This window comes from Phoca vitulina, unplaced genomic scaffold, assembly GCF_004348235.1.
Source record: "Phoca vitulina isolate PV1807 unplaced genomic scaffold, GSC_HSeal_1.0 scaffold110, whole genome shotgun sequence".
NCBI lineage: Eukaryota > Metazoa > Chordata > Mammalia > Carnivora > Phocidae > Phoca > Phoca vitulina.
Window position 1 is genome coordinate 387,205 of NW_022589813.1, and position 25,674 is coordinate 412,878.

At 48.7% G+C, this 25,674-nt stretch overlaps 1 protein-coding gene across 1 annotated transcript; it reads right to left on the reverse strand.

Moving 5' to 3' along the window:
* Window positions 1-3,414: 3,414 nt before the first annotated feature.
* LOC116628058 (C-type lectin domain family 19 member A-like) lies at window positions 3,415-25,303 on the reverse strand. Its single transcript, XM_032398120.1, is given in 7 exon segments — window positions 3,415-5,060; window positions 6,631-6,754; window positions 9,487-9,580; window positions 16,054-16,138; window positions 16,141-16,218; window positions 23,594-23,764; window positions 25,294-25,303. Coding segments are annotated over 7 exon segments (651 nt in total). The 3' UTR covers window positions 3,415-4,971.
* Between the last annotated feature and the right edge of the window lie 371 nt (window positions 25,304-25,674).

Below are 25,674 nucleotides of genomic sequence, written 5' to 3' on the forward strand. Positions count from 1 at the left end.
TTGAATTGGGCAAACCACTTAACTATGCCCCATGTGTTTATTTTGACAGCTGATACAGCTCCTGATTCTCTTTTGCAGCTCTACAGAGAATATCCTACTTCTTAGGAGCTGAGAACACGGAAAAAAAAAATACTCCCTCCAAAGACTCTTCACGGGAGTGAGATGTGGTCTTGCCCTTCTCTGGAAGACTGCCCTGAGGCTGCAGTTAGCTTTTTGTGTTTTCAACTTCCTTCTTCCCAGTTTGAAATTTAGAGCTGGTTCCTCACTGCCTTCTTGTACTAGACATATTTTGTTTTCTTTTTTTCTTTTTTTAAGATTTTATTTAATTATTTGACAGAGAGAGACACAGTGAGAGAGGGAACACAAGCAGGGGGGAGTGGGAGAAGGAGAAGCAGGCTTCCTGCTGAGCAGGGAGCCCAATGTGGGACTCGATCCCAGGACCCTGGGACCATGACCTGAGCCGAAGGCAGATGCTTAACAACTGAGCCACCCAGGCGCCCTGTTGTGTTTTCAATATGGCTTCCATTAGCTCTCTCTCTCTCTCTCTCTCTCTTTTTTTTTTTTTTTTACAAAACACACCTCCAATTCCTTTTGGAAAGCCATGTGTCTTCAGCTCTTGATTGCATGGACCCTGATTGACTTAAGCAATCAATGTTTTATCCTCCTGGCCATGATGATGGGTTGAATTGGCCAAATAACCCAGGTACAGCCAATGATATGAGAGGAGATGTTTGCCGGGGCTTCTGAGAAAGAGAAACCCCTCCTTCTGTTGAAGGATATAAGATGTGGACTTATACTGGCCATTTTTGTTTTCCCAAGTGGAGAGACTGGAGCCTCAGGATCAAGCGAACACCATGGAGGCAGAACAGGGAGATAAATATCTTTGGCAATATCATTTAAGCCTCTGGATCAAGCTGAGCTTGAAGCTAGATACCTCTGGACTGTTCAGCTCAACGAGTAAATCAAAGTCTTTTTGTGTTTAAGGCAGTTTGGGTTGGGTTTTCTGTCACTAGCAATCAAAACAGTCTCAGTGATGCACTTGCCTCTGAGGACTGCCAAGGGAGCAGAAGGAGTATCCACCTGCTCACTGGGGGCTCAGTCTGAAGGCAGGGACCAATGTGTTGGCAAAAGCGCAGGTGAAGAGGGGCTCTCATATACTGTAGGTATGAGTATAAATTAGTATGGGCTTTTGGGGGGGTGTCTCATTATAGTGTAGGTGTTTATGTGTTAATCTGGGTCCTCTGAGAAGCAGGCACAGGGATGGATTATGTGTGCAAGGATTTTATTGGAGGAAATGCCTTTGTGAAAGAAAATATGGAGGGAACCAGGGAAAGCTGGGAGAGGTGTCAGTCTGTGATGCAAGTCCGGCCCTCCAGTGAAGGACAGAAGGTGGAGGCCTCCTAGACTGGCCTGTAGTCTAAAGCAAGGTCAGCAAGGCCATTGGGGTGTCCCTGAGCCAAAGTCCACCACCAAGGGAATGCTGCCCCCCAGGAACAAGGCTGCCTCACTTAGTCATTGCCTGGGAGCAGCCTATGGGAAGTAAGGCCTCCGAGTAAACAAAATGATGGATTTCACCCACAGAAGCCAGGACCCTCAGTCAATTTTGTCCCTGGGAGTAGGAGGCCCTTGAGGTGCATTCTCATGGTGCTCACAGTACACATGCCCAGTAAACACTACTGAAAGGTCGATAGTGGTTAACTCTGGCTGGTGGGATTATGGGAGATACATACAGGACACTTTATATGTGTTTTTGCAGTCCACATGCATATTTTTGTAATAGAAAAGTAATCCTATTTTTAAAATGTGCTTACACTTTGAACTGATAATTCCACTTCTAGGAATATATCCCCAAGAAAATAATTGAATATATATATACAGACGATTATCACTGTGTTATCTATAATCATGAAAAATGAGATGGCACCAAAAAGACTAACAATAGAAGGATTGTTAAATACACGTTGATATGTCCACATGCTGAGATCGTATGCTTCATTTGTGATGATCGTATGGGTGATGTATATTTATTGTCATGAGTACCAGCTTCCCTGTCTGTCTGTCCATCTATCATCCAGGTCTCTCTAAATATATCTCTTGATTGTTTTCACCCCTTCCTCCAACCATCCATGCATCCATCCATCTACCCATCTGTCTATCTACCCATGCATGCATGCATGCATCCATCCATGCATGCATGTATCCATCCATCTACCCATCTGTCCATCTACCCATGCATGCATGCATGCATATATCCATCCATGAATGCATGAATGCATGGATCATCCATCCATCTATTCATCTCTCCATGCATTATCTATCCAATCATCCATCCATCCACCTATGCATGCATGCATCCATCCATCTATCCATCCATCCATGCATCATCCATCCATCCATCCATACATCCATGCATCATTCATCCATCCACACATCATCCATCCATCCATCCATGCATCATCAATCCATCCATCCATACATCCATGCATCATTCATCCATCCACACATCATCCATCCATCTATCCATCCATCCATGCATCATCAATCTATCCATCCCCGCATCACCCATCCATCCATCCACGCATCATCCATCCATCCATCCATCCACGCATCATCTATCCATCCATGCCTCCATGCATCTATGCATCTATGCATCCATGCATCCATCCATCATCGATCTATCTCCCCCGCTCTCCCCCACCCTCCCTCTCCCTCTCTTTCACAGATTATTCTCAGGCTTGGTTGCCTGGCTTCCCTGCCCACAGCATCTCAGCAGCAACAGTCTAGAAAAGATGGGAGATTCTGTGGGCTGTCAGAGACTGGCACAGTGACACCCAGATATGATGACAGGCGACAAAAATACCTGAAGTAGATGAAGCGCACATGACCCTGAATCATCAAGAAAAGACTAATCTTGTTGAATATCATCTGTTTAGGGAAGCAGGGAAATGTATACGTGGTTTAAAAAGATTGCCATCCAAAGTAGAAAAAATAGAGATAGTTGTGATGCTTGGGGAATGAGTTTTCGTTTTCAGGAAAAGTCCCCTATGCAGAGCTCCTTGTTCCCCAGAGCTGCCTGATAAATCACAGTCAGAGCTGGAGGGGAATGCATCTCCATTTTACAAATGAGAAAACTGAAACTCATAGAGGTTAAGCCACTTTCATGAGGTCACATGGTAAGCAGAAGTGGTGGGATTTGAACCGTTTTTTTTTTTTTTTTAAGATTTATTATTGGTGGGGGGATGGGAAGGGGCAGAGGGAGGGGAGAGAGAGAAATCTTAAGCAGGCTCCACACTCAGTGCAGAGCCTGACTCGGGGCTCGATCCCATGACCCTGAGATCATGACCTGAGCCGAAACCAAGAGTTGGCTGCTTAACCGACTGAGCCTCCCAGGTGGCCCCAGCCTATGTCTTTTTGATTCCAGTTGAGTAACATGGAGATGCACCACCTAGATCCGCCTTCGAGGAAGAGGGCAGAGAGCTTTCAGCTGTCAGCTCCTTCAGGGTCGGCATCAGCTGCGGAGAAGTCACATCCTTTCTGGGGAAGCCTGCGTCGCCGCCGACTGGGTCAAGTTCGGGTCTGAAGGCCTGGTCCTTTCCACCCCATGTGGTCCACTTTGAGGGCAATATTTCTTTCTCCTGGATCTCCCTGCCAGGTTGGCTGATAATTTGCCAGGTCACACCCAGCTCCACTTCTTCCTCCACTTTTCCTTCACAGGTATTGATCCCTAAGCGATCTCTGCACCAAACTCTGTCTCAGCGACTGCTACCGCAACACCCAGTCTAGAACCACTGATACTGGGAGAGGTCTGAAGACGCAGGCAACAAGGCAGGGCTAAGGAGCTGGCTGGCTTCCCTCTAGGCTGGCAATCAGTTGTGGTGGGTGGAGCACCCTCAGTCCCTGGCACAAGGTGGTTCAAACTTTCACTGAGTGAGCTGGGAGGGTGTCCCAGGGGCAGGGAATGCACCAGCAGAAGCCATGTATCGGGTAATGATACATTCATTACCAATACAATCGGGAACAGAGGAAATAGTATGCATAAGCATAACTAGGTTGGCTGGCTATTGCTACCAGGCTTTGATGCTCTACAGAAGGATACTTATCAGCCAAGGACGAGGCACAGGCCCTTGCTCTAGGAGTGAAAGCCAGAGAACCTCTTTGGTTGCAGACAAAGAAGTTGGCAGGAGGGCAGACCAAGCCCAGGACTCAGAGTGACGGAACTTCCAAGGCAGTGAAGGTCCCAGGGAAGCCATGCATTATACGATGGTCAGCGCCCTGGTGAGGACCCTGACCCGTGGGAAGAGGTCATCTGGGTGGTACCCCCAAAGATGTTTCCACTTTGGGGGCCATTCTGAATAATGCTGCGATGACCCCTCACGTCTGAATACCTGTCTTCAATACTATTGGTTATGTACCCAGAATTAGAATTGCTGGGTCATATGGTAATTCTGTGTTTAACTTTTTGAGGAAGCACCATCTTGTTTTCCAGGATGGCTTCACCATCTTATATTCCCACCAGCCATGTATAAATCTGTTGATATTTTTGTTTTTCTTTGGGGAACCGCCCACCTCTTCGGGCCCATGTGGTTTAGGTGATATCGACTCCCACACCTTTCTGCCCCAGAGATGTGCATCTAAGCAGGGTCTAGCCAACCAACATACGCCAAAGTAGAGTGTGACTGAGCCTGACCAATGAAATTCAACTCTTGAGTCTAGAACAAACCTTGGATTTTTGTTACCTGGAGCAATAAATCCACCTCCCCTGTTTATTTATTAAGCCAGTTTAAGTTGTGTTTCCTGTCACTTGTGACCAAGTAACCACTCTGTAGCATTAAGACTTGCTTGTTTAAAATCTCTATCTGTCTGGGAGCTTTATCTCCCCCGTGTTTCACATTTATTGAGTGTCCGATCTACACTAGGTACAGCTACAAGACGGTGCTGGAGTCGGGCTCACTGTGAGGGGGCAAGACCGGATCAGTGAATGGTCAGAGACGCCATCTTGCAGACAAAGGGGAACTCGTGGTTGCAGGTGTTATCATTCCATGACCTCAGAGCTGCAGTGGCAAGAAGCAGAGAACCTGGGTGAGGGTCCACCTACCACAGTAAAAGTCACCTCACCACCCCACTGGAGTAAAAGCCCTCTCCAGTGGCCTCGTGTCTGCACCAGCACCCCTTTCTTGCTGATGCTTGAGGAGGCAGCTGTCCAGCCTTTCTCTCTCATAAGGCTGGTCTTGACTTGCCACTGTGCATGGGGTGGGACAAACTTCACCCTGAGCCTGGGCCCAGCTCTGGCTACCAGGCTCCAGCCTGGCCCCCAGGGTAGCAAGTCCCCGTTCCATCCCTCCCTCTAATCAGGAAAAGAAAAAGGAGCACAGAGGGAGTAGCAGTTGAGGGCTTGAATCTGGACTTTGGTAGGTCTTTGTTTGAAACCCACTTCACTACTTGCTGTGTGACCGTGAGCAAATCACTTAACTTCTCTGAGCCTCCGTTTCTTCATCTGCAAAATGAGAATATTAATAGTTTTTACTTCTCAAGATTGGTGTGAGGAGTGGTGATGTCATTAATGCTGATGGCGGTGATTGCTAATACCTCATGCGAGCCATTGTGGCCACTTTATGTACATTAGCTTCTTTCTTCCTCACAGCAACCCTGTGAGTTAAATATCATGAGCCCAGTTTGCAGATGAAAACACTGAGGCACCAAGAGGTTAAGGCATTCACTTTGGGCCACGTGATTAATCAGGGGTGGAGCTGGGTTTCCAGCAAGGGCATTCATGCTCTTGCCCGTGTGCTGGACCAACTGTACGTCCTATAAGCCTCAGATCTGCCCTGTAGGTAGGAACGATTACTAAATCCATTTTACAGAAGGGGAAACGGAATGTCAGAGAGACATTCCACGTGAGGACTTCTGTTCTGCTCCGCATGGAGGTGTTACAGTGTCTTCCCGGAGGTGGGGCTGGCGCTATTGCCAGATCTTTCTCTCGCGGGCTTGCCTCCTCGGACTCCAGATGGGGCTGCCTAGGAAGGCGTAAGTAATTCCCCACAAGGACACAGAGCTAGAAAGCAGCAGGGCCAGGGCTTGAACCCAGGTGTGTATTCTTTTCCCTGCTTACACCCGGGTACCGCCCCAGGCGCACCTCCGTTCTCATACTCAGGAGCCTGGGGTGAGGGCTGGTACTTGGGTGCTTTGGTGAGCGGACACAGAAGCACTGTCCTTTGACCGATCTTTGTACAAGTCCCTCCCCCCACCCGCCCTGTGCTTGCGCCACTAACACCTTTTCATCCAACAATGCAGCACTACGTACTGTTTAAACTGTATCCACTGGGGCGCCTGGGTGGCTCAGTCGTTAAGCGTCTGCCTTCAGCTCAGGTCATGATCCCAGGGTCCCGGGATCGAGTCCCGCATCGGGCTCCCTGCTCGGCGGGAAGCCTGCCTCTCCCTCTCCCACTCCCCCTGCTTGTGTTCCCTCTCTCGCTGTGTCTCTCTCTGTCAAATACATAAATAAAATCTTAAAAAAAAATAAAAGAAAAGAAACTGTATCCGCTGTGGAGAAGGACGGCCCCAGCCACCTAATTCGCCAGTCTCCCTGCCATCCGTGGCACTTTCCCAGCACCCCTGCGAGAGCCCTGGTGGGCCGGTACCATATCTGCATGCAATCCTCCTCTTCTGGGTCCGCGTGGACACCGTCATCCGACTGGTTCCCGTCCCAGTAGCTGTAGTCATAGGAGGGGCCGTCGGTCCATTCAAACTGCCCTTCCTAGGCAGCCCCATCCGGAGTCCGAGGAGGCAAGCCCGCGAGAGAAAGATCTGGCAATAGCACCAGCCCCGCCTCCGGGAAGACACTGTAACACCTCCATGCGGAGCAGAACAGAAGTCCTCACGTGGATGTGAGACACTGTAACTAGCACCACGCAACTGTTTGGTGAAGCCTTACTAGGTGCCACGCCAGGCGCGTTAGCCTCACTGTCCTCCGAGTGGGCATCCGCATCTCCCTTTCAGAGATGAGGAAACCGAGACTCAGACTGGTCCAGCCAAATTCATACCGCTCATAGAGCCTTCCTGCTGGGATTCAAACCCACGTCTGTGCCTGCAGAACCGAAGACCGTACCTACTACTCCACTTTTTTTTTTTTTTTAGTTTACCAGTGGACAGGGGTCACCCTTCATTTCTTTCCTTTTGTCCAACATAGTGTGTATTCTTCTTGCCCGAGGTGGGACCGCTCTGTCCAATTACAAGAAAACGCCTGTTGGGAATGTGATTGGTGTTAAAATAAATGTGCAAATTAACTGTGGGGAGAACTACATCTTTGCAATGTTCTGGAACACAAGCCGTTTCTGCATTTATTCAAGTTCTTAGAAAAGTCTCCCCCGAAGCACTGATGATTACGGAGGGGGCGTCAGATAATGGAAATAGCATGCCGCCTCTACGAGAGAGTTCTCGAGCTTGCCTGTCCAGCTCTACCCTCTTCTTCCCTGTAGTCTGGACAAGGGGCTTAACCTCTCGGGTCTGTTTCCGCACCTTTACAACGGGGCTAATATCTCCCCCAGAAAGCTATTGTGAGGGCTGACGAAGTAAAGCACGCAAAGGGCTCACAGTGCCCGGCCCTGAAAAGAAAAGTTTAAAAAACAAGCCCTTTGACTGTACTGTTTGTTATTATTCTTCTTAAATCTTGTAATACAAGTTCCTTAAACCCCAATTAAGTGTGTTCATCATCCCATTTTATTTTATTTATATATATATATGTGTATATATATATATATTTTTAAGCTTATTTATTTAAGTTCTCTCTATGCCCAATGAGGGGCTTGAACTCACGACCTCAAGATCAAGAGTTGCATGCTCTTCTGACTGAGCCAGCCAGGCACCCCTATAATCCCATTTTATTTTAATATTTATTTATTTGAGAGAGAGAGAGAAAGCCCATGCGCACAAGAGTGGGGACGGGCGGAGGGAGAGAGAAAATCCTCAAGCAGACTCCCCGATGAGCACGGAGCCTGACCTGGGGCTCGATCTCAGGACCCTGACATCACGACCTGAGCCAAAACCAAGAGTCAGACGCTTAACTGACTGACCCGCCCAGGCGCACCCTCCCCCCTCACCATGGTCCCATTTTAAAGTTACTATTACAAATAGAAATGTTGTGGGTTTTTTTTTTTTTTTAATGACAACTTCTATATAGTTTCTTGCCAGCTGAATTCTATGGGTTTAAAAGATGTATCTCTGTCGAGTCTGGCCACCACGGTTACCTCTGTCACTGTGATAGCAGCCCCAGCCAGCCTAAACGAGCCGTGATCGTGCGCCAAGCACCAGACTAAGCTCACTGACTTTCTACAACAAGGTACTATGAAGAAACTGAAGCTCCGAGAGGTTAAAAAAAAAAAAAAATGCCCAAAGTCACCTACCACCCAGTCAGCCGCAGGACGGGAGGGGGAACCGGAGGCCGGTTCCCCACAGTACCCTGGGGCAGGGCTGGTAGCACACGCCTCTCAGAACAGAGACAGTATTCAGCTCACCCAGGGAAAGTCTGGGGACAAAATTTCCAGGTGGAGTCTGCGGTGATATCACCACGTATAAGATCTGGCGTCAGCTCTCCGTTTTGGCCTAACCCTTCACCATGAATCCATTGACCACTGCCCCGCTCTGCATCCCAGACCCACTTGTCTTTAATGCCCTCGAATGGGTCAGAAGTGCTCACACCTCAGGCCTTTTGCCCATGCTGTTCCCTCTCCCTGGAATGCTTCTTCCTCTGGCTGACTATTTATCCATTAGATAGTAGCTTAAATGTCTCTAACCTAGGGAGGCTGTGGCAGCCATGGAAGGACACTGCTTGGAGCTCCTTTAGGAGCACCGGCTACAGGGAACATGGCTGACTGACCGCCTCAGCTCCCCTGCCCCTTGGGATTCATCCCAGCATTCACAGTGAGACCGGGCTTCCTCCAGGCTGTGCCCCGTCAGTGACTCAGCAAGAACTCAGGGGTGCTAGTGCTGGCCCATTCCTGCCCCATGTGGGCTTCCTCTCCCGGCCCTCCTTTGCCTGCGGACTCCCCACGGGCCTAGCCAAGTCCTTCTCAGAACTCTGCTATAATCAGAGGCTCTTCCTCCCTGGTCTTCCTTCCCCCGTGCCCCTCCCAGGTCTCAGACCCACCTCGCTGTCCGGAGACCTTCCCTGCCTCCTTATGCCCCCTCCTCTTTTTTTCTTCACAGCTTTTCCCTCTCAGAAATCTCTTGCACATCTAATCATATTTTTGTGTCTGCTTTTTCGAGAACTCAGACCCAAACAAAGGCCTTCCCTGACCATACTATGTTCCCATGATAGGCTCATTCACACCACTGTATTCTAACTGGGGCATCTCGGTGTCTGATTTCTCTCCGTGCGCTGGGCACGCAGCAGTGATCTGGCATAGAGGTTCCATGCACAAGGTTGGCTAAATCGAAACGGCGTCTTGGTTGGGAGCTTCCAGGAGTACCTGGTAGTCACGGCTTCCTTACCTGTCTGTGATCATGAAGCCCTGTCCAGACATCGGCTGGGATCCCAGGCACACAGTTGTTGACAAGGTCATACACAAAGACATTCTCTTCCCAGCTGCAAACGTAAGGAACACAGTAAGTGGGTCATTCCTTGCCTCTTTTCATAGGACAGAGTTGCAAACTGAAAGCAATCCTTGTTAACCTTCCTGGACCACAGTAAATTGAGGGTCTGATGCAACCCTGCTTTTTCCTTCTTTAATTACATCACCCATATGTGACTGCCCTGCCATAGGCACCTCTGGATTCATGCCAGTTCAAGGCAGACCTCAGCACTGCTATTCATCCTAAAGATTTAAATCTGCCTCAAAAGCATGAGCAAACAAGGTGGACTCAATTGACAATATCACAAAGAAAAAGAAAGAGGTTTATACTGCATTGTGCCCATCAAACAACTTAATGAAAATCTCCACTAGACATTTTTGTTTTTTCTCAAAAGCCCTCCTTATGCTGCCAGTCCTTACTTACCCTATTAATTTTTTTTCTTGCATACCATCTCCAAAATCTTTTGCTTTCCTGGAAAATTCAGCTCTTGGCTTGAACTTACAGAGCCCACTCCGCAAACCAAGGCCCTCCAGTGAACAGTCCACTCTCCTTTAGAAAGTGTCTTAGTCTTTTCAGGCTGCTGTAACCAAGTACCATACACCGGGTGGCTTTCCAACAACAGAAATCTATTTCTCACAGTTCTGGAGGCTGGAGGTCCAAGACCAGGGGGCGAGCATGGTCAGGGGAGGGCCAGCTTTGGGGTCACAGACTTCTCACTGTATCCTCATAAGGGGGAAGGGGCTAGGGAGCTCTGGGGGGGCCCTCTTGCAGAAGGGCACTAATCCCATTCATAAGGGCTTCACCCTCATGAACTAATCACCTTCCAAAGGCCCCACCTCCCAATACCATCACATTGGGGGTTAGGTTTCAACATATGAATTTGGGAGAGACGCAAAGATTTAGTTCAGACGATATCTATTAAGCAGCTCCCTGAATATGACTGCCTGGAGAACTGTGTCGAGAATGATTCAGAGTGCCAGAAGTCTGAGTGCTTCTGGAACGGACTACTAATTTCTTCCACAAACACAAAATTAAGGGGCGCCTGGGTGGCTCAGTCGTTAAGCGTCTGCCTTCGGCTCAGGTCATGATCCCAGCGTCCTGGGATCGAGCCCCGCATCGGGCTCCCTGCTCGGAGGGAAGCCTGCTTCTCCCTCTCCCACTCCCCTGCTTGTGTTCCCTCTCTCGCTGTGTCTCTCTCTGTCAAATAAATAAATAAAATCTTTAAAAAAAAAAACACACACAAAATTAAGAAGAATAAACATGTCTGCTTTGATTGGCTACCAATGGCTCAAGACAAAGGAAATTTAAGAGTGGGCATTTTGGACAAGGCAGCAGCCTCTGGACAGCGGCCAATCAGACGAAGCCAACGGGAGCAGATATAAAGGGTACACCAACATAGTCCTGTTTTGAAGTGAGTTATTCGCTAGGTGTTAGGCCCAAGGCTGATAATTATTATTATTATTATTTTTTTTTTTTTAAAGATTTTATTTATTTATTTGAGACAGAGAGAATGAGAGAGAGCACATGAGAGGGGGGAGGGTCAGAGGGAGACGCAAACTCCCTGGTGAGCAGGGAGCCCGATGCGGGACTCGATCCAGGGACTCCAGGATCATGACCTGAGCCGAAGGCAGTCGCTCAACCAACTGAGCCACCCAGGCGCCCGATAATTATTACTTTATCATAACTTCTTCAACCCACTAACGTTTACCTTTTAATGCCATGTGGAAGCCAAAAATGGGAATCCCTTGCCCAGTGGAATCTGTCCCTCAGGGTTTGGGAACTACTTGAGTGGAGTGTGCCTGTTGTCCGTCCATTGGCTCTCACCTCCCTTGCCCACCCTTCTGAGCTTGGCCAATGGCATTTTCCAGGCTCGCCGATGTCCGGGCACTGGGTACACCATTACCTTCCTCCAGGGTCTTCCCGCAGCTCCAAGGACCATGTCCCCACATGACTATAAGCCAAGAAGGAAAGGCAGTGATGGAAACTGGGCCTTCTCCACATGCCCGTGTCCATTGATCAGGGAGGAGAGTATTTCCAAGATGCCCCTTACAAACTTCCCCTTACATCCAATTGGCCGAACTGGGTTTTACGGCCAGTGGGAGCTGCAAAGGAGGCTGGAAAGTGAAATCTAGCTTTCTTAACTTCTTACACAGGCAACAGGCAAAGGGATTAGTCGTGGCTGTGGAGTAAGCTACTAGAAGGGTCTGCCCCAGTGCCATTTTGATGTGAGGATTCAATGAGTTCATTGGTGCCAAACACACAACACAGTGCTCAGGGAACATGTTAATGATCGAATGAAAATTTCTGTGTGTCTATCTCTCTATCTATCCATCCATCTCCATTTCTTTGTTGTTTTTAGCAGCAGACAGCCTTCAGCATCCTTCACTGATTTCTTTTGTTAGGTGAATTATTTTATAAGCTCTTTGAAATAGGAGGTGAGAATCCCCCAGAAGACACCAATGCCTTCTGCTATGGTTTGAATATCTGTGTCCCCCCAAAGTTCCTATGTTGAAATCCTAACGCCCAATGTGATCATATTAGGAGGTGGGACATTTGGGAGGTCCTTAAGTGGGAGTGCCCTGATAAAAGAGATGCTGGAGAGCCCTCTCACCCCTTCCGCCATGTGAGGACACAGCACAAAGATGGGCCATTTGTGAACCAGGGAGCGGGCTCTCACCAAGAACCCAACCATGGCTGGCACCCTGATCTTGGACTTGCAGCCTCCAGAACTGGGAGAAATACATTTCTGTGGTTTATCAGCCGCCCCCCTCCATCTGTAGTATTGTTGCAATAGCAGCCTGAAGAGACTAACACCAATACTATTGGAGGAAATGGAGGGGAAAGAGGGTGAGCGAGGCAGGGCTTGCATGCCCTCGGAAAGATGAGCTGACATGAGAACACTAAGGAAGAACTGAGCCCCTGAGATGCCTAGGGTGATAATAAATGAAACCATTAACAGCTCCCACTGTTGAGCACTCGGCCAAGCTAACTGGGGAAGAACTTCAGATGCTTGGTCTTCTTAGTCAGATCGTGCGCGGAGGAAGTGATGGAGCTGGGACTGGTCCAGCACTACCTGACTTTAGTGCCCTTAAGGCACATCACATCTCCTCCCGTGGGCTTCTCCATCTGGAACATCTGCTGTTCCCGTTCCTTAAGCTTCCTAAATTCTTCAAGGTCCTGACCCAGGACCAGTTTTTCCAGGAAGCCTTCCATGAGCACCCCCTATCCACTCCTGGACCGCCTGGAACACCCATTTCTGACCTCTTAGGGGTAGGCTGGTTGGTTTAGTTCTCTATTTCTCAAGGTCTGGTCTCCCCAAATGGGCCACAAGGACCACATAGACCAACATCAAGTCTTAATTCTGTTTGACATCTTCTCTCATGCCGTCAGCAGGCTCGATTCAATATCGATGTTCCAAGAGTGTGTGGTCTGCCATGGGAATGATCCAGTTTCTGGGGACAAAGTGTTCTTCAGCCCAGTGGGTCGCTGACCTTGGTCCTGCCCAGCTGGGTAAGCACTGGCATCCCCCAATGCCTCTCTCGCGCACAATTTGGCTACACTGACTACTGAACATACATTTTAGTGGATGGCTGCCCAGTCACTTTTAGCGATTTTGCCATCTTTGCTCAACAACACCTGCTTGGGAAACTATTTCAGTAATTTATTGCATTTCCCCCATATCTGGTCAAAAATAACAGGAACAGAGAGAGAAGCCCAAGGTGCTAAAGCCAGTAATCAGGAGCACGGATCAGATGAACTTAATTCAATTCAACTGTCGCTTGAAACAAAGATGGAAATTATCAGGTAAGCAGAAGGTATGAGGATCTTAAGCTTCAATCAGATGCTCCGCGGACATAAACTGATTGTGTGTGTAATTATGAAAGAAAAAAATTGAAAAAGCATGAAAAAAACCACCAGAAATATAGACTCGGGCTGTGCCTCAAAGACAAGATGTAATTAAGGATTTTATAATGGTGTCTAGCTTTATGCAAACTGAACTTCATGTATAATAGATGAATGAATTGTTCAGGTTTAACTTTCCTACATGTCTTCAGGAAAGTATTATATGCCAACATGGAAAACTACCTGTAAAGGAGAGGAAAGGGAGAGACTGTTAGTGTAAGAAAGGCAAGGAGAAGCAGTAGGAGTTGAGAAGACAGGAAGAAGGTAAGTCAAGGCAGAAAAGAACAGGAATTGGGTCAGGGACTGCCGGAAGTCCCCCAGTTTGCCTGGAATCCTTTCTGATGCCCAGCTAACCAAGGTTGAGGTTACAAGCACCATGAGCAGGCTGAGCTGCCCTTCCTGTGGGCTGGCTAAACGGAAATCTTCATTTGGAATTTTTTTTTTTTAAGAGAGAGAGAGAGCAAGTGCTGGGGTGGGGGGTGGAGGGAGAGATAGAATCTTAAGCAGGCTCCACACTGAGTGTGGGACTCGATCTCACGACCCTGAGATCATGACCTGAGCTGAAATCAAGAGTCGGACACTTAACTGACTGAGCCACCCAGGCGCCCCTGGAATCATTTTATTTTTATTTTTATTTATTTTTTATTTTTTATTTTTTTAAAGATTTTATTTATTCATTTGAGACACAGAGATACAGAGAGAGAGAGAGAGCATGAGCAGTGGGAGAGGCAGAGGGAGAGGAAGAAGCAGACTCCCCGCTGAGTCAGGAGCCCAATGTGGGACTCGATCCCAGGACCCTGGGATCATGACCTGAGCCGAAGGCAGACACTTAACCATCTGAGCCACCCAGGCGCCCCTATTTTTATTTTTTTTAAGATTTTATTTATTTATTTGAGAGAGAGACAGACAGAGATAGCGAGAAGAGAGCATGAGCAGGGAGGAGAGAGAGAAGCAGGCTCCCGCTGAGCAGGGAGCCCGATGCGGGGCTCAATCCCAGGACCCTGGGATCACGACCCGAGCTGAAGGCAGACGTTTAACCGACTGAGCCACCCAGGCGCCCCAACCCCTGGAATCATTTTAAAAATATACTCTTTATCACATGGATCTCATTTTCCTCTATAGGCTCAGTTTCTGAGAACTTCTTTGATCCATCTTGTCAGTGCCAATCCTGCGCTCTGTTCTCTATCACAGGGAATTTGCCCTGAAGACCATTTTTCGCCGGTTTTCTTGTCAGCTGCCCTGCCCGTGGTGGGAGGCACAGATGAGGGTGGGAGGGAGAGAGAAGCCAGGGTATTTGTCTCCCTCTCCGCCTTGGGAGTCACTGGCAGGGGCTGCCTCACCCCAGTGGCTCCAGATCCTCTAAGACTGGTTTGCCCTCCCGTTAGGGGTGGGATTGGCTTCCTGCCGTTGTGAATCTCTGGACTGCCTCACTACTGCCTCTTTAAGTTCTTAGATTCCATCACCCGTGTGTATTAAATTCTCTGTTTTGAATATTTGTAGTGGTTCCTGTTCTCCTGATAGACCTGACTGCCACGCTATATTCCTCAGCACCACTGAGAATACAGTGGGAGCTCTCCATATTGGTTGGATAAAAACATGGAGGATTCGCTTACACACTAAGATAGAGGACCCCTTCTCCATTCTTACCAAAATTCGGGGACTCTAAAGCATAAAGAACCAACTGTCTTTCCAGCTTCAAGTCTTTGAGATTCTTGAAAAACAGAAGCAGGATTGTGAAGTTGTAGTTTGGGCGCCAATGGAACTTGAAGGAACCCACACATGGTCCAGGATGTCTGAGGTGAAAACAAGTCATAATAGGGTGATGAAAAAAATGCTCTAGGAGAGGTGGTCGATGAGTGCAAGCAGGGTGCCATGGAGTCAGGGTGACTTCAGTGAAGAGATGAGCCTGAAGGTTAAGGAGGTATTTATCTGGAGGAGAAGATGGGGATAGGAATTCCCTGCAGAGGGAACAGAATGTGCAAAGGTATGGAGGAGCAAAAGGGCTGGATCAGACTGGAGAACTTTGAGACGGTCCGTGTGGCTGGGGCTTGGGAGACACAGAGGAATGTGGAAGGAGGCCTTGGTGGGTGGGCTATGGAATTCAACTGTTCAGGTTCAAATCCCAGCTCCGCCACTTTCTAGCTAGCTAACTTTAAGCAAGTTACCTGTCTGGAGGATCAGGTTCCGTGTCTGTGCAATGAAGATACCTACCTAATATGGTTTGAGAGAGCTTCAATATGATGATGTATATAAATGCCAAGCAAATAAACGTCAGTTATTATTCCTCATATTATAGTCTTCGTATGTATGTTATGTGAGTTGTTATCACAGGGTCAAGCCCTCTGCACAAAATCAGCACTTATAAAGACGGATCCTGCAGCTTGCTATTTGCCACCCAGGATAAATGCTTTGCCTTCTACCGTTTCAATGAGAAATTGGGCTGGACCAATTTCAAAGAGAATTCGGGCTAGATCAAAGCTAGCTAGAATTACCCAAGAGAAACACCAGTGAGAAATGCCATTTTTCACTCCCCTTTCCAAAGGGGGTGCTTGGTTGGGCCATGGGGGATGGATGTCCACTCACCTGTGGATGGAGGTCAGTTTGGTGGATTTCCTGCCAGTGGAGAACTCAGAGCAGTAGAAGTCGGCCTCGGCCCAAGTCTTATTGAAGGGAAAAATCTATAGCAGTGGCCTTTGCACTCCATCCAGAACAGTGGGCACAGGGAAGCCCGCGGCAGCCCCGCCATGCCTGTGGGCAGAAAGAAAACAGACTGGCAGGAGGGTGGGCAGTGCGCAGACAGTGTTCCTACAGCTTGTGACATCTTTTCAAGAGTGAACATAAAACATGGCCCATTATGATTAGTAAAATTCTACGCTTGAGGTCCAAAGAACACGTGCATACCTAACATTTACCAAAGGACAAGAGTAATATACGCTTATTATAGAACACTTGGAAAAATGTTACTGCTCTGGTGTATTTTTCTTCATGCCATGCTTGAATGCAGTGATTTGTAAAAATTCAATTGTTATATTGTACTATACATACCTGTCAGTATTCCGAGTTCCAAAAATGAGAATGTATTTCCCCCACGTCATTATAAATTTTTGTAAACATGGTTTTAAATAGCTCTCGAATCCTCCACTGAGTGGCCCCCCTTGAGTTGATTTAATCATTCCCCTATTTGTGGATAATTAGACTGGTTCCCTTTTTTAAAAACAATTACACCCAGTGCTGAGATGAACAGCCCTTGTGCATCAAGCTTTTTCAGCATTTCTGGTGATTTTCCGAGGAGAGATTTTTAAGGCTTTGATACAATTTTGCTAAATTGCCTCCTGAAAGCAATTTATACTCCCACGGTAATGCCTGAGAGTGCCCATCTCACAGTGCCCTTGCCAGCGCTGAGTGTTATCACTTTCATGGCAATCTTTGCAAATTTTATAAGCAAAAAATGGTATCTTGTTTCAATTTGCAATTCTGAGCTCTCTGGTGAGGGCGGAGATTTTTCCACGTGTTTATTGACAAACGATAGCCCATTGAACTATTTATATCTGTAAACCCATCGAACTGCTGGGGTTCAGGATGTGCTCTTAATTCTGAAAAAAAAGCACACATGGAAAACCCATGATTGAGACAATAAAGTTCTCCCAAGCGTCAGCCCCCCTGAAGGCTTCTTAGGAGATACTCTTTTTGGAAACGACTCAAGATGACTGGCTGGGGGGAGGAAGGCATGCTGAGAATCTTCCTTGAACAACGTTAGGTGGCGCACCTGTGGCAGTGGGCGGTGGTGAGACCTGTTGGACTGGGATCTGGAGCCCGGGGTCCCAGCCACCAGCAATGGCACATTCCCTCCCTTCTGAGCTGTCAAACTGGCTGACATTTGGGGTCCCTTTTGCGGCCACCCAAGGACGTGGGATCTTTGCCTTTCCAGCCACTGTAATAGCTGGCTGAGCTCTTGAATAATTAAGTAGTGGACAACATTCTCAGAGCATTTGTGATGTGCCAAACACATACAGGGAAACCGACGCTTAGACAGGTCAAGTGACTTGCCCAAGGTCATCCTGCTAGTCCGTGGCAGATAGGGATTTGAGCCAGGCATTGTGTCAAGTTCTTTGTACATAACAATTCATTTAGCGTTCACACATCCTACAAGGTAGGTACCACAATCACTTCCACTTTACAGAGGAAGAAACCTAAAGACAGAGAGGTTGAGTAACCTGCCCAAGATCACACAGCTCCTAAGCGGCAGAGGTAGTTTTTAAAGCCAGGCTATATGGCTCCAGACCTAATTTAGGGATTCCTGCTGCATTTAAGCCCATTTCCTTTTGTCTCAGTCTTGATGGCCTGGTCCTTCATTCACTCCTTTTCATTCAACAAGTCCTATCGGAGCACTACTTGGGCTCAGGCAGTTAGTTGGCTAAATGCTGGAGATACTGTGGCCAACTACACAGAGGTGGCCTCTGACCTCTTGGGTCTTACAGTCTGATGGAGACCGACATTAAGAAAAATAAGCACAGATATAAAATGTCATTAATGTGCCATTTGTGGATGTGTGTCATGCAGGCAAAAACTTGAGGGAGCAGCCCCCAAATTATTTTTGGAAGCTGGTTATTTGTTTGCCCCTTTTGTCTCCCTAGTTGAACTGGTGGCCGCCCCAACCCTCTCTTCAAGGAGCCTGTGGGGTGATTAAGACAGGGCACCAGAGTCCCCTTCCCAGATGGGGGAATTTCAGGGAGTTGCCATAGGAGCACCGAAACATGTCATATAAGGATTTGGAGATCTGGGAGGCTTCCTGGAGGGGATGATATCTCATCTGACACCTGAAAGGTAAGAGAGAAAATGTTTCAAGTGCTGTGTGGACACAGCAGGTGCAAAGGCCCTGAGGTATGAGAGAATGGAACATTTGGAGAACATTTGCAAATGGTTCAGCCAAGCTGGGAATCTGAGGGTGGCGGGGAAGGCAAGAGATGAGGCCAGAGGTGACAGGGAGGGGGGAGGGGTAGAGACAGGAAGGCATGCACAAAGGAGCTTGTTGCTCGGGAAACCAGGAGGCCAAACGGTAAAGTCTTTTTACCTCAATTACCAGCACTAAAGGTCACCAAGATCTCCCAGCTGGGGTGGGAGTCAAAGTCTTTGGGAGCTCTGAGCTTGTGAAGAAAAAAGAACACACCAGTGGAGTTCAGGGCTCATTTTTTTTTCTCTCTCTCTTTTTAAAAGCATAAATTGTCACCTTCCCACTCAATCTGGCTGCCTGCTCCCCTGGCCCCAATCCAGCCGCCTACAAATGCACTACCCTGCTGCCTCCTGCCCAGATCAGCCTTGAGAGCCAGCCAGGAGAGGAGGTGAGGAAGGCTCTGGGGTCCACATCCCAACCCCCACCCCACTCCCACTACTGGGCCCCAGATGTCCCAGGAGACAGGAGGAAGAGTCTCCCAGTGTCCTGGAAGGTGGCGACTGGGAGGGCTCTGTCACCCTCACCGCCTTTCCTTCCCGCTGTCTCCCTGGTTCACATGTCCCACCATCAGACCATCCTCCTCACCAGTGAGTCCTGGCTCTGGTTTCCAGAGCTGGTGGTCCTGGGCCTCTCGTGTCTGAGCTCTGCTTTCCCTTCTCTGGGCCACACTTGTGGCCACATGATACAGAGGAAAAAAGCACTGGGCCCTTTCTTCTATTGCCCAAACAGCGGCCATTCATTCGGTGGTGAGTATGTAACTGCTGAGACCAGCCTCGGAGGGTGTCAGTATCATCCCCATTTTACAGCTGAGGAAACTGAGTCTCGGAGAGGCTAAGTCACTTATTCCCACAGCTAGCAAGTGGTGGTATCGGGATGAACTCAGAATTCCCCAAACACTAAGTGCCTCCGGAAAACATCTTTTTTCTGCCCTTGGTTTTCCCATTTATAAGACAAATATATTAAACACCAAATTCAACCACGTCATGGATTGAATGTTTGCATCTCCCCCTCCTCAAATTCATATGTGGAAGCCCTAATCCCCAATGTCTTTGGAAGGGGGGCATTTGGGAGGGGAGTAGGGTTAGATGGGGTTATCGGGGGGCACCCATGATAGGATTAGTGCCCTTGTAAGAAGAAAGAGAGACCAGTGCTCCTGCGCCCCCATTTTTCTCTCTACTTGTGAGGACACAGCAAGGTGGCCATCTTGGACCCAGCAAGAGTCCTCACCAGGAACCAAATTGCTCAGGATCCTGATTTCGGACTTCCCACGCTCCAGAACGGTGAGAAATCAATTCCGATTGTTTAAGCCTCCCAATCTATGTTTTTTGTTCTTGTTGTTTGTTTGTTTGTTTGTTTTTTACCATAGGTTATAGCAGCCTGCGCTAGTTGACTAAGACTAAAAGTTAATCAAGCCAATAAGTCCATGTCTCCCGGGTGTCTATTTGGCTTTGAGGTCTATGCCCTCAAGCTGCTCACAGTCTGGGGAGAGGAACACACTCACGACCATGAGTCATCATATACTAAGATACAGTCCAGAAATATGCAGAGTGCTCTGTGCCCATAGAGGTGGGGTGGGGAATCGGGTCAGAGTGTCCATGGGGCACTCTGGGATCTGACTCTATGATTCAGACTCCGAGGGGTATTCTAGGAAGTGCGGACATCCAGTTGCTCAGACCTCTAGGCTCCAGCTTGGACTCTGGAGTCCAACAGCCCCGTTGGACACTCAGCTCTTTGTGCCTCCATTTTCTCACCTATAAAATGGACATGATGATAATGCCTACTTCGCAAGGCAGCCATGGCCTGGCTCATACTTGGCATTCTAGTAAGCATTAGGTATTACTGCAGCAGAGACAGCCTGGGCCCCGGAACCCGCCTGGAGCTGGGAGTGCGGTGCCAGCCTGATTCCCCTGCCCACCCCTGAAGCCCTGCAGAAGCAGCACCCCACCCCACCCCCAGCTTCAAACGCCTTGCTGGAATTGCCTTTGCTGTGGAGAGTTCTTGGCCTCAGGAGCCAGGAAAGGAAACTTGATGGTAATGGTTGAAGAACCATAACAGCAAATATTTACGCAGCTTTTACTAGGTGCCACTTTTACTTTTACTTTTACCACTTTTACTAGTGCTTCTCTTCTAAAGCACTTTACATTCATTAATCCCCTTGTACAATGTGATCAAAGCCAAGTTTGCAGAAAAAGTTTTGGGAAAAGGCTCTAGTCTGGCTAAACCCTCCCAAGTCTCTCAGAAGCGTCTAAAGCGTTTTTTTTGTTTGTTTTTTTTTCCAGAGCAAATCTCGAGGTGTGGCTGAGTTGCACTCTGTGCGTATATTTGCATGTTCACGGAAGGTCAGGAGACTTGGGGTGAGTGAAGAAATGACAGATGCTCTGTTCTGCTTTGCACGGGAAGGCTGGGATCCAGAGGAGAAAGACAAACAGGGCGCATTCTCAACAAAGAGGGCTCTTGGCTGTGCACTCACCTTTGTGGCCTGCAAAGGCCCACCAGGACCCTAGAGGAACCCTTCCTAGTCACACATCAACATGCACACTCTTGCTCACACTCTTGCTCACACACTCACACTCACACACACACACACACACACGCTTACGCTCACACATTCTCATCTGGGTTGAAGTCACTTTCCTCTAGAAGATCTGTCTGCTCAGGCTCGAACTAGGCTTTCTGCCGGGCTGGGAACCTGGAGAGCCGGAGATCTACCCCTTGGCGGGGTCACTGGCCTCTGTAGGTCTCAGTTTCCCCAACTGTAACATGTTGGGCTGAATGGATTTCCCTGACCCTTCCTGCCAACTCCAGTTCTGAGCTCTCCAAGACGGCTGGGTTTGAAGTGATCTCAGTTCCCCTCTTGGCAGAATAAGGGTGAGCTGGGGGAGAGACCTCTGGAAGGTCCTTTCTCCAAGGGAGGCTTTTGTCACAACAGAAAGCTGTGTCTCCTGACCACTTCTATCGTATCACCAACAAGGGCAGTAGCAGAAGAACTAACAGTAATAACTCTCATTCTTTAAGCACTTAACAGGTGCTAAGCACTTCATCTGCACGATCTCATTGAAGATCCCCAAAACATTTAGTAGGCGCCATTATTATCCCCCCTCTCCAGGGGAGGAAACTTGATGCTCACAAAGAGGTGCCACAGGTACAAGCAAGTGGGAGAGAAGACTCCCCAGTTGCTCCCACTTGCAAATTCAGACTCAGGCCCTTCCCACACACACAGGACGGAAAGGCAAGGCCATGGGATATACAAGGCAGACCTCAAGGATATTTTGTCCACCTTCTCTCCTGCTCGCCTACTGCATGGATGAGAAGACTGAGGCCTAAGAGCAAGGATGCAAAGTCACGGTTATGGACTGAATTTTTGTGTCCCCCCCCGCCCCTGTTCATATGTTGGAGCATTAAGCCCCAGTGTGATGGTGTTTGGAAGTGGGGTCTTAGGGAGGTAATTAGAGTTAGATGAGGTCATGAGGGAGAGGGGCCATGATGGGATTAGTGTCCTTACAAGAAGAGGAAGAGAGACCAGCGGACGCACATGCTCTTTCTCTCTCTGCCACGTGAGGACTCAACAAGAAAGGTGGCCATCTATAAACCAGGAAGAGAGCCCTCACCAGGGAACGGAATCAGGCAGCACCTCGACTTCCCAGCCCCGGAGCTGTGAGTAATAACTTTCCTGTCGCAGCCCGAGCCAACGAAGACAGAGTTTATGATAGATCGGAGCCCCTAATGCTTGCCTAGATAAACAAAGACCACCACTCACCTTGGTTTAAGAGGGATGCCCAAGTACATCTGAATTTCAGCTAAACAACAAATCACTTTAAGTCTATGTCCCCCTCAATCTTTGAGAAATGCTTATACTAAAAGGTGATTGTTTATCTGAAATTCAAATGTACCTGGGCATCAGGTATTTTATCTGGCAACCCTATCACCCCACTGTTTCAATTCACCCCAGCACCATAACAGCCCAATAATGGGGTCTTATGGGAATCCTACACTTTCATTATGAGTTTAACGGGGATCAAAATAGTATGTCTGTCATAGGCTTATTGCAGATGTTAAATAAATCCATACACAAAAAGTGCTTAAAACAATGCCTGGCACATAGAGAGGGCTATGTAAATCTTAACTGGTTATAGGTATTATTATTATTTTAAATATATATTTTTAAAGATTTTATTTATTTATTTGAGAGAGAGAGTGAGAGAGAGAGAGAGCACAAGAGGGAGGAGCGGGAGAAGCAGACTCCCCATTGAGCAGGGAGCCCGATGCGGGACTTGATCCCGGGACTCCAGGATCATGACCTGAGCCGAAGGCAGTTGCTTAACCAACTGAGCCACCCAGGCGCCCTATTTTAAATATTTTAAACAGTGTTTGGAAAGAACCCTCACAGTGGAGGCGACAGGCAAGATCCTCAGCCGGGAGCAGACGGCAGGATTCAGGAATCTTCCTGCCCAGACGGGGTTCCCTCCCAGTGAGCACCCTGGTCTCCCCATTGCAAAGAGGAAGAAACGGAGCTCCTTTGAAGCCCTGAGTCTTTCACGTGGGACACTGGGAGGCCACATGCCAGAGGCTGGTAATTGCTGTCCTAATTGCCCGGGACACAGAAAACCCAGAGAAGCGGGCCACCAAGCAGTGGCCTCCAGGGAGGTCATGAGAGGGACAACTGTGTCCCTTTGCATGCCTAACCTGTGGTGGCAAGCAGCAGGTCTGAAAGGTCCCTGGGAACAGACATCACAGTCAAGGTGGGGGTGGCCCCCGCACCCCTGATGCCAAATGCCAACAGAAATCCCGTTTTCAGACCTTGCTGTGGTGCCTGGCACCAAGCACGAGCACTGCCCCACTTTATCTTATTTCCCTTGCAGAGTCGCCCCAGAGGGTGTTACTCTGACCCCCATTTTCCGAAGGAAGCTGAGCTCAGAGAGGTTAAGAAATTTGGGCGAGGTCACACCGTTTTTAAGATGCTAAGCTGGGATTTAAAAATCAGGACTCTTTGAGTCTGAGCGGGGGACAATGCCGCTGGCTGGGGTGGGGGGAGGGGAGCGGGAAGGGCTGTCGGGGGGCTCAGCTCGGCTCCCACCACTGCAGCCCAGGCTAATCAGGCCTCGCGGACAGAACCTCAAGTGTCTGGGAGGTGTTCTCCTCTCCTCCTGCTCTGGCCCTGGCCCCGGTGCTCACCTGGGCTGATACTGATGTCCGTCTGTGGGAAGGCCTGTGCAGAGGGGAGGGTCAGGGAGGCCGCCCCCACCTTTGCATCCCGAGGCCCGAGGAAGCCACCTGCAGGCCTGAGAGGAGGAGAGAGGCCCTTCCACTGGAGCTCTCTTGGGAGCAGGCGAGAGCTGCTGGGAGCTCAGGACACACTGCAGAGCCTCCAGTCTCCTCCTCCTCCCCTCCCTTCTCTCCTCCCTCCCCTCTGCACTGCCGGAGACAGCTCTGAGTGACAGCCTGAAAGCTGACCCTGGTCAGCCCCCTCCGGGGAACTATGAGAAACCACCGCCCTGCTTCTGAGCCACTGTGTGGCCTTGGGCGTGTGCCGGCTTCTCAGAGACTCCATTTTCTCCTCTGTGAGATGGGATAGTAACAAAGCTTGCATCTGGGCCTGTCACAGGAGATAAAAGCATCTCGGGCCCCCTCAGAGGAAATACATACCAGAAGGTAAAAATAGAAGTCAGAGGCAGAAGTGGATGGGGCCTGTGTGCTTGGGCTCAGCTCGTCCCCACCCCACCCTGGCCTTGAAGGCCCTAGAACACCGCTTGCCTAGGAAGCAGCAAGGAAGGCCTAGGCAGGTTACCCTCCTCCCTTTCCCTCTACTTTTCAGGGTTTCTTAGGGGTTAAAGGAGGTGCCAGTAGAAGGTTCTTGGCCCAGAATAAGTGCTCAATGAAGAGAAGCAAACATTATCATTCGTGCACAAGTCTCGCGTGTGGTTTGCTCTGATTTAACATAAATGTGTTCAAATCCACCGGTGTTTCATTGGGAAGGTCACTGCACTTATGAACTAGTATCTCCGAAAATCGGAGTCTTTCTCTCCCCTGCTTCATATGTTGTCAGGCAAGTCACTCTGCCTTTCTGAGGCCTCAGTTTCCTCCTTAATAAAATAGGGGACACCAAGAGTACCTACCTCGCAAAGAATCAATGAAATCATTTGTTTGTAAGACTCAGCATAATGACCTCACTGATATGAGGAATTCTTAATCTCAGGAAACAAACTGAGGGTTGCTGGAGTGGGGGGTGGGGTGGGAGGGATGGGGTGACTGGGTGATAGACACTGGGGAGGGTATGTGCTATGGTAAGCGCTGTGAATTGTGCAAGACTGTTGAATCTCAGATCTGTACCTCTGAAACAAATAATGCAATATATGTTAAAAAAAAAAAAGAAGAAGATAGCAGGAGGGGAAGAATGAAGGGGGGGGAAATCAGAGGGGGAGACGAACCATGAGGGACGATGGACTCTGAAAAACAAACTGAGGGTTCTAGAGGGGAGGGGGATGGGAGGATGGGTTAGCCTGGTGATGGGTATTAAAGAGGGCACGTATTGCATGGAGCACTGGGTGTTAATGCACAAACAATGAATCATGGAACACTACATCTAAAACTAATGATGTAATGTATGGTGATTAACATAACAATAAAAAATTAAAAAAAAAAAGACTCAGCATAGATGCTGGCAAATAGTAGGTGTTCAATAAAGGATAGCAAATTTCGCTACCATTATCACGGATCCAGTGCAAGCCTTCTCCTGGCAGGAGACCCTGCATACTCCCCTCCCTCCCCTGCTTCCTCTCCTGAAATGCCCCATTGGGTTCTCTGACACTCCGTGTGGCTGGCACCCCCAGGGAGGACTTGAACCTGTCCCAGGCACTCACTTCTCTCTGGTATACCTGCTGCCATGCCTTCGAGGTCTAACTGCGGTGCTCTGTGGGCACCGGGTGGAGAGCCTGCCGAGGCCAGACTCAGGCTGCAAACACGGCTCAGGCTCAGTTTCCTCCTCATGCCCCACGTCTACCGGTTCCTCAAAACGCTGGGCTGCTGCACACCCCAGAGCGTGCGTGTGTATTTATTTAGGAAGGACATACACTTATTATGTCCGTGTTGTGCACCGATGACTTACTCTACTAATAGATCAGGTCTGTTATAAAATAGCCCTCCCCCAAACTGACATATATTTTTTTTGAAGGTTGATATAAAACATAAATATAAAATTTGCATCTTTTCTCCCCACTCTCCATCATCTGGTGCAATGCATTTCGGGAGCCCCTGCT